Source organism: Egretta garzetta, unplaced genomic scaffold (genome assembly GCF_000687185.1).
Source record: "Egretta garzetta isolate BGI_Z169 unplaced genomic scaffold, ASM68718v1 scaffold593, whole genome shotgun sequence".
NCBI classification, from domain to species: domain Eukaryota; kingdom Metazoa; phylum Chordata; class Aves; order Pelecaniformes; family Ardeidae; genus Egretta; species Egretta garzetta.
Window position 1 is genome coordinate 1,164,650 of NW_009259106.1, and position 9,668 is coordinate 1,174,317.

Here is a 9,668-nt window from a genome sequence, read left to right on the forward strand (position 1 = left end):
CCGCTCTTGAGAAGAACATAGACATGCAGCTTGGTACTGCTGTAATCCAGCATTTTGAACCACCATTTAGGTAGGTCTGGCAGCTAGCAGTAGACTAATGATTTTAAGGTGGCAATAGTATTTTACTGCAAGCCAAAGTATGTCTTTCTGCTCTATTTTGAATATAGGGAAAACATTCTGATCGCATAAATTAGTGCTTGGAATGCTGATCCCTACATCTATGCTATTCTGCACTTAAATTACTTTTTAGTCCTGTGATTGTACAGAACTGCAATTTACATAGGACCATTTGCCATACCTACCAGTTCAGTTTTACAGACAGCCATAGATATAATGAGTTGCCTTGTTTACTTGGAAGCACAACTATGTATGTTCAAAGTAGCAGTTCAAGGCACAGTTCAGCTGAATGTATTTTTCCAGGAAAATGAAACGCATAAAGTCAAATAGGTACCACTGTAGGCAGTAAATGAAAAAAAAATCTTTGGTCTGATACATAAAACTAGAAGTCGTCTAACAGCAAGTTATTTTAATCAATAGCTTCTTAGTATCAACCCTCTTTGCAAGGTTTCACATTTTTAATATAAAAGAAAAGTCACTTGATAAACTTGCTTACCACCAAGACAAACACTGCATACATTGCTTTACCATTAGTAACTTCTAAGACTGTCACATCTTCCATATTTACTTACATTTATACACACTACCTCCCAGTCTTCAGTTTCAGAACCCTCTTTTTGTGAGACTGTTTCTTAACATACAGAGCAACTCACCTTCTGCTCTCACCAGATGTTAGCATGACAATCAATACAAGCAATGAAACAATATATATTCACTAAGTGTTGACTGATGATGTCAATATTTCATCCAGTACCTATGCCTTGGTTTCCTCCCCCAACAGATAATGGGGTGAGGGGGTGGAAAATAGTGTCTCTGAGTCATTTAGTCTTCGGCTAGAGTGAGTCAGGAGGCAAGCAACTGAGTATAATTCCTTCTTTCCTTTTACTTCAGGGTCTAAAGTTGGGTGACTTGATCATGTTCCTATTATGTGGTCTTTAGAGACAGAAAATTGCTGGCTGTAACTGACTGAATGGCAAGACTCCTTTAGGAACAGGGTAAATCCATTTTTGTATTTGAACATCCCGAGAGGCAGTAGTTTATGTTTTCAGATAAACCACTCAAATAGTAACTTTTGTAGTCATTACCACTGTGAGAGTTCCTGAATCTGAGGATTTAGTGTACGATTTTGGGTGAACAATCCAATTATATTTCCAAGCTTCTGTAAGAAACATTTCTTGTGTTTTTTCTGGGCACCCTGGCAACCACAAAGCATTAAAAGGAACAAAAGCTGGGTTTAGCATAAATCTTAGAAGCAGTGCTAAAGTATAATATTGACTTTGGACTTGTGTTCATATTTAAAGCTCCTCCCTCAGACCTGCTTGCATGTTTCCACTCCATATGGCTTCAAGTGCAACAGTACAGTAGACTTCTGCTGTAGAGCTCTCAGAGCTAGTAACACAGAACCTGGTATATTCTCACTGTGCCATTCCCAGCTAACAGCTTCAGTGCCTAGAGCTGTGTAGCACTAGCACAGTCTGTTCCCAGATAAGTTAGCTTTCTGTCTATAAGCATGACTAATTAATTCAGGTGCAGCACTGTGCTGACCAAGCTCTACTGTTTCCAGTTCTGGAACCAGCCAAGTATGATGCTCACCTGGGATTGCTACACTGTGCCATTGCACTAGCAATATATCTAATTCTTTTTTTTGTGATCCCATTTCCCATTCATCTGTCTTGAAGTTATAAGCTACTGTAAACAAGTGCCACAGCAGGGAAATACGTCCAAAGTCCTCCCCCATGCTCGTAATATGTTCAAAGACAATGGCACTGCCTAAGGCAGGCTTATGCCCAGTGTCAGGAAACAACCCTCTTATCAGGATGGTGGTGGGAGAAGGTGGAGCCTGATGTCCCCCTTGATGCCGACCTACTGAAGTCTTGGGCTTGCTGCCGCTTTTGCCTTGGGGCTGAATCTGCCCTGAGTGCAGTAACCCAATTACTACAGACTCCCCTAGGAAGCTGCAAATGCAGTACATCTAAAAGACGAGGCCTTCACTCCACAACAAGAGACTGACATGTTTCCTCATCTTCAAGGAGCCAGCATATTTCTTACATAACTTCAACTATCTAGGGCCCAGCTTTTAGTACAGATATATAAAATTACATATAAAGTAATTTAGACAACTGTAGTATCAACACTGAAATATCAAAATAGGTTAATAGCCCTGAAAAATAGTGAATGCTTCTTTCACAATAGGATTTTGTTTTTGGCATCATCACTGTTTCCTGTTGAAATTTTGTAGTTAAGCTTTGTCATTGTTGGGATGTACTACTTCTCACAAGCCACGAACGCCCACAGCTCTTAAGGATTAGGGATACTCACGAGTACACTGAAACTGCATTTCATCACCTACCCATAGAAAGACGCCAGCTTTGTAAGCCACCAACTTAATTACCAGCACAATACAAGCTTTAAGTATTCTTTTTTCCATAATATATTGGCAAAAAATACACAGGCTTTGCCTCTGTCATGAAAGCTGATGTCAGACCCTTCCTAGGGACTCTTGAGTTAACAGTTAGTACCAGCTAGCCAAGACGGCTTTAAAGAAAATACCACACACACACTTCCACCCAAAGAAAGCCCTACAACATCCCAAAACAAGACAAAGCATAAAAAAGGGTCCCCAACCAACCAAAAAACCACCCAACCTTACACAAACACTATTACACAAAAAGCCAAGATCACAAAAAGTCTCATCCAGGTATTACATAGATACAAGTCTCCACATCCAGAGAGATCAGTTTTCCGGTTTAGAGGTCAACAACTTTCTTAATCATCAGCTCCACCATTTGCAACAAACAGCAAAAGAAGAAGAATCTCCAGGTTGCTTTGGTGAAGAAACACAGGGCAGCATCTCTCTGTACTCCCTTTGCTTCTTATTACGTACTTACACCAAGAAAATTATAAAATAATTAGCCCATTCTATTTTTTAAATATTTTCTAAGCTTAAGAACACTATATACAAAATAGCTTCAGTACACCAGACATTTTTGTGTTCTTTTTAGAGCCAAATTACTGCAGTCTAGCCAGGTAACCCAGTTCTTACCACTCAGCTCCCTCACAGTTTTAAGTATTTTTTTTTTCACACATCATAGACGAGTTAGACCAGCACTTCATCTCAACACAACCTAGCTAGTACCTCTCTTTACCAATCAGCAGCTGTTTCTCAGCAGAAAGATAAACACACCAGCTATTGTTAGACAAGCTCTCCATTCTTGTACTGCTCTCCCAACAAAAGGAAATAAAACCTCATATTAAATTACACATCCCCACAGATTAAAAGAACAAACAGCTCTAAATGAAAATTCTTACCATTGCAGGGCAAAAAAAACCCCCAGAGTACTACCAAAATCTGCAGTAGTTTTAAGGAAAAAGCTATATGACTTCTTATTGCCAGGCTAGAGCAAAGCTGCTATGTCTTGTTCTCTTATGTAGATGTGCTCTTACCAAGGTATCAACATTGACTGATGGGTTGCAGGGTCTCAGCTGTACCTGCTCCCTGGCCATTTAACCCTTGCATTTCTGGTTCCAGTTTTCAGGAGATGTAACTGGAAAAAGGAGGTTTAAGATTTTGGCTTCTTTAGCAGGATGTAGCTTAAGGAATTTGTAGTGCCCCCAAAACCACAGTATAACTCACCACAGCTGCTTTTTTTTCCTGCATAATTTTAATATTTTTCCCTTACTTGTTCCAGATTTTTACTTATACTTTCTCCTTTATGTTGCCTATCAGAAGAGAGAACAGGTGTAAAATTTTCTCTGAAAAAGAAAAGGAGGAAACTAGGCAGGGATCATAGAATCATAGAATCACTTTGGTTGGAAAAGACCTTTAAGACCATTGAGTCCAACCTTTAACCTAACCCTGCCATCCCACCACTAAACCATGTCCCTAAGCACCTCATCTATCCTTCTTCTAAATACGTCCAGCAATGAGGACTCGACCACCTCCCTGGGCAGCCCATTCCAGAGCCTGACAACCCTTTCAGTGAAGAAGTTTTTCCTAATGTCTAGCCTAAACCTGCCCTGGCGCAACTTCAAACCATTCCCCCTCGTCCTATCATCTGTTACCAGGGAGAAGGGATCTTGTCATAGAAAATGTACTCATTAACATGGCAGTTGCAAGTCTTGTCTTTGTTACAGTGTCAAGGCTGGCTTAAAAGAATAGCAATATTTTTTATATTGATTCTATCGTTCAAATAATTCTCTGGAACTAGAGGGAACTAATTAAGGAAAAGGAAAGTACTGAAAAGCACAAAATTGTATGGATGTTGCAAGTAATGCTTGTGGAAACTCTTGTTTAACTACTACTAGTTGTGCTTTCACTATAATTGGACCATGGTGCATTAATAGTAAAGAAATAAATCTTACAATAAATATTACAAATACATTCTAAACCCCACTTCTTTTTAATGCAAACTGTTTAAAATCTCAGTATCTTCAGACTGTCTGTCTACCCATTTAAGCACCTAAATACACCATTTAAGTACCTAAATATACCATTTAAGTATTATTGATTTTTTCAAATTGGTATCTATTAGGTGCTCAGTTTCTATCATTGGTCACGTATAAAGCCCTCATGGTGCTGTTGTAGTCTACAGCATGGAATTTAAGCTAAAATGTCAAACATCCTAAAATCAAATTCCTTTTTGCTAGAAAAGTTTGTACCTCTGATACCTTCTGAATTGTATGTTCAATACATCTTTCAGAATTGGACCTCTATGAGCAAACTCATCACATTATGGGTTTTGCAGCATGGTTCATAGTTCCAGCAATATAATACACATGAATTTTAAAATAAAACCAAATTGCAGTATATAGCAAAATGAATAAAAAAAAAAAATCATTGCAAAGTCATTGACTCCATCTCTTGTCTTTATTTCATCATCAAATGTAACTCTCACAGAGGTCACTAGGAGAGTTTTTACAATTTTCAAAAAATTGAAATATGGTTATTTTTCATTACTTTTTGATCCCTGTGATATCTGAACAGAATAACTTAGTTCTGAACCATGGTGCCTCCTAACAGAATTCAAAATGCTAAGATTGTTTTCTGCTGGCTTCCTGTAGTATTTTACTGTAAGACTTCTGTGAACTTACTTCCCTGACCATCATCACAACACTGCTGTGATCAGACAAGGACGGGATGTCCTCTGGAATGGTAAACTGTATAGTGTTACTCATGCCTTATATAGGTTCAAACCAGTGACTTCAAAAGTTCATAGCAAAATGTGAACTGTAAATATGCATAAATGTGTTGTGGACTTAAGATAGAAAGTTATTAAAGGCTTTGAGCAATTGAAGACGTTAAATAGAGGGACTTAAGTACACATAAACAAGAAATTATTCCAAAGGTATTACTGCCAGATCCAGAAATACTCAGCCATGTGGATATTCATGTGGATAGTCAATGTTCAAGTCCATTCAATGTCATAAGACATCCCAGAAAGATGCATTAATTCTAACATTTTAAAATGTCGTATTATATACTTTACTGTATTTGAGTGTCATGTTATGATCAGTAATTACTGTCTAAGAAAGAATGTAGGTATGTGTACTTTTAGGAGGTTCTAGCAGGACCCATTGTTCTGTTGTGTAGAGACTCCTGTGACTTTCAGCTGACCAGTGAGCATTAAGCCATTGAATGAGATAGATAGGCTACAATTTCTGTCAAACGCTATGGTTATATATAATTGTGGAATAGCATCTCAGAAAACCCATAGAAAAGCATTTGCTGTCTATGTCTTGTTAAAGAAAAGGTCAAGAGTAGTTTTTTCTTTTAAAGAGGACTGGTCCAATGAGGCTGATTTCCTAAGAAAAAATGGCAGATTAGTCCTCTTAATACTATACAGACTTTTTACTAGGACAACAATATTTACTGTTACAGGCCATATTCTGATGAAAATGTCTGTTAGGCTAATAACCAAGAATCCAAAGGAGAGTGATGGGGCTGAGAAGACTGCAGTGTATTATTTCCTAAGTCAGTGAAAACCAAGGAGAACATAGAGATGTAGACTTGCAGTTCAGATGGGAGTTGGAAGTAGAGCAAAGTACCCTCATTAGAGCTTTCAAAAGATTCCCATTCTCTAGTCCCCACCCTTGCCCTGAGGGTGTCTTGGCTGCTAAGAGTCAGTGGTAGCTGGTGCAGCCCGGCACTGCCGTCTGCATAGTGATTCTTGAACAGCAAGAAAATTTCAAGATCTGTGGAATGGGCGCTCCATGGAAAGCTTGCTATTTACATGAAGTTTCTTCTCAGTATTTATTTGAATTGAGCCCTGTAGAGCAGGCAGGGACTCCTGTGCAAAGCAGGCCCCATGCTCAGTCATCATTAGATCTATACTTTGTAATAAGCTATTGTTTAACTTTGCTGTTGTCTTCTCTCATATTAACCATTAATATATTAGCTTTGCTTTGTGATATGACTAATATCTTTTTCCTCCTCTCCACCTTCCTCAGATGTGCATATTCACAACTTTTAAGTTGACATTCTATGTAAAATAGCTTTTTGAATTTACTTCATTGGGGGGGGGGGAGGGAAATTAAAAATCTATAATGAGTTAATTAGGCCAGCAGAAACCTTATTTGAAGTAGGCAGGATTATTACACAGTTACTATGGTGTGTACATACACTTGAAAACAGCTACAAAACACAACAACACACTGTTGTTGTCTTCACCTTGCAGTTGACTGCCCACTCATCATATTAGCAACTGTATATATAGTATGATATTGATAGTCAAGTGGGTTTTGTAGTGTGAGACAAACCCCAAAATGTCCACAAAACGGAGAGTTTTGTTGTGAGAGAAATTAAGAACTGAAATCGTTAAAGAAACCGCTATTTTTTTTCTTTAAAATAAAGCATGGTGATTTAACCACATCTGCTAACAGTACTAGTACTAGGAGGCTAAGCAGTTAAATTTCTGTGAATCAGAAAGAGCATTAACCTCTTACAGTTTCATCTTTTCTAAAGCAAATGAAATACTGTATGATATGGCAGCATTTCTGACTAATAATAGTACTTACCAGTGATTCTTGAATCAGTCTATTATTGCAAGATTAAATAGTCATCATTTTATTCTTCATTAATTAAGTAAGCAATTTGTAGCTAATTGCTAACTTTCATTTCTCAGAAATCCTTCCCCAGGATGTTTTTTTCTTTCTGCCTGTATGATATTGCCTCTAATGGCATGCAGCACAGCTGTTGAATGAGTCCACATGCTTTTTGGAAAAAACAGGTAAATGACATGCTGTCTGGCACTTCTTACATGCATGTAGTCAGTGCATATAATCTTATTGCCATGTGATTCATACATTTCCTCTCTCCTATTCAGTCCTGACAATAGCTTTGGATTTCACTGAACTGTTCCACAAGTGAAAAGCGCAGTACACTTTGCAGGAGCCTTAGTCCAGTGGACAATACAACATGTGGCTAAAGAAGCTGGGAATCCCTTGTGAGTATCCTGTCAGAGTATATAGAATAAGAAAAGTGAAAGTTCACTGCGTCTAGCTTTTAACCAAAATGTGTCATATCACTTTAAATGAATGGCTTTACTTGGGGGTCCATCATGAGCAAAGAAAGTTGTCATGGAAACCTTGATAGGATAATTACTACCCGGGCAGAGCAATAAGGCCCCAGAGACTGTGTAATCAGGTGGCCATTTATTCTGGAAGACTTGGGCTTCTGTCTAGTAAAGGAGGATGGAATTAGTTGGTTAAAGGAAAGCTGCTCTAGTAGGATCCAATAATGAGATACAAACATTTTTTCTTGTCTATCAAAGACAATTACTGCATGGCATTTTGATTTATTCACTGGTAAAAATATTCTAAAGCTGTTTAGAGGAGCCCAAGTGTGGAAGCTATCGAAGTTTTATTCTGGAAGACAGTTTTGCTCCAAGTTCTCCTCCCTTCCACATTGTCTACACTCTTGCTGTAATTATCACGATCACGTTCTTTCCTGTTAGCTTGGGTACTCTGTATTACACTGCATTACACAGTGTACATATAACCAAAGTGCCAATTACACCACTTGAGATAAATATCATCCTGTACAAAAAGAATATGCGTAATTAGTCTTGTTTAATTTGAGTATTTCACAGTGTAAGTGCAAAGGGCTAAAATAATCACGCGATTGTAGTTGGAAATGTTTAAAAAGTACTTCAAGTACTTTCGTGAAATAGATTATTGGAAAGCTTGTCGAGTCAACTGAGTCATACTATTCTGGTTATCCAGGAATCCAGAATTCAAGCTGCACATGTGTCCTTGATGTAGTTTTTGGAGCAGTTTCCTAAATTCATCACGTTTTTATGTAGTTGCCACAACAGAAAGAAAATGGGAACTAAAAAGAAATTACAAGATTATTTTCTAACTTGGTACTAGGACTCTGAATCTCTCCAGGGTCATGGCTTGCCCTTTAAATGTATATAAGGTAACCATTCAGAACTGTGCATTTATTTACACTGGCACCATGTTGGAGACAGTTGTGTCTTAGATTGTAGACATCACTTGTAGGATGGTTAAAAATAAAATTGCAGTTCCAACTGGCTCCTTCTGAGTTTCAAAACTGTCATGAAAGCAATCTGTTCACACAGTGCTGCTATACGTCAGGGCTGGATGCAGTCAGGATGTGAATAAGGGTGCTATTGAACAGCATAACACACCCTCTGTCATATGACATGGAGAGCACATCAATCTGTGCAGAGCAAATGGGGTTGAGAAGGAACTGTAGCTCCTTTATGTGCCCCCTGGTAAATCTGTCCTTCTGGAAGCAAAATTACTAAAAATGAAGGTATAGAGAGGCTTTCAAAAGGATGGACTCCCCTTTTTAGTCCGCAAAGTTGATGCTTATTATGCAATTTTGGTCAAATATGTGCATGCATGAGGCACATTAGTGGATCCAGTAAAGTGGTTGGTACTCTGTGAGACTCTCTAAATACCATTCCTTTAAGCAGGCATTAACTTTGTGAAAAAATGGTATATGAACAGAAAATACTAGAGTGGAGGATCAGTTTTGCACAGGTGCTGGGGAAGAGTGAGGAGAGGATCTGTGTTTACTTCCCTAAATAATTTTTCTGCAGAAGGAAACTGATCCATGAAACAACTGTGTGAAGGTTGGGTTTAAGGTAACTCTACAACGACAAACTCAGCCAAGTTGTCCATCTTTTGAGAACAGTGGTCTGTATACAGATGTGTTCATCTCTCTGAAGAGCACAGGTAGTCTAACTGGGCATCTGAAGTATCTGTAAACCGCTGTGGTTTAACCCGGCTGGCAACTCAGCACCACGCAGTCGCTCACTCACTCCCCCCTCCCTCAGTGGGATGGGGGAGAGAATCGGGAAGAAAATAAAAGGTTAGAGCTGAGGGCTGAGATAAAGACAGTTTAATAAGAGAAAATAATAATAATAGTAATAATGAGAATGGTAACAGAATATACAGAATATACAAAACGAATGATGCACAATGCAATTGCTCACCACCCGCTGACCGATGCCCAGCCCGTCCCGAGCCGCGATCAGTCCCCGAGCCGCGATCAGTCCCCGAGCCACGAGCAGTCCCCGAGCCGA

The 9,668-nt window shown here is 38.8% G+C and overlaps 1 protein-coding gene across 1 annotated transcript in view; it reads right to left on the reverse strand.

Moving 5' to 3' along the window:
* The window catches only part of LOC104123119 (histone PARylation factor 1), a 19,825-nt gene extending 16,204 nt beyond the window's left edge, over window positions 1-3,621 (reverse strand). Inside the window, exon 1 of the mRNA XM_035890903.1 lies at window positions 3,607-3,621. Coding sequence (XP_035746796.1) covers window positions 3,607-3,621 — 15 coding nt within the window. The remainder of the gene's footprint in view (window positions 1-3,606) is intronic.
* Window positions 3,622-9,668: the final 6,047 nt, after the last annotated feature.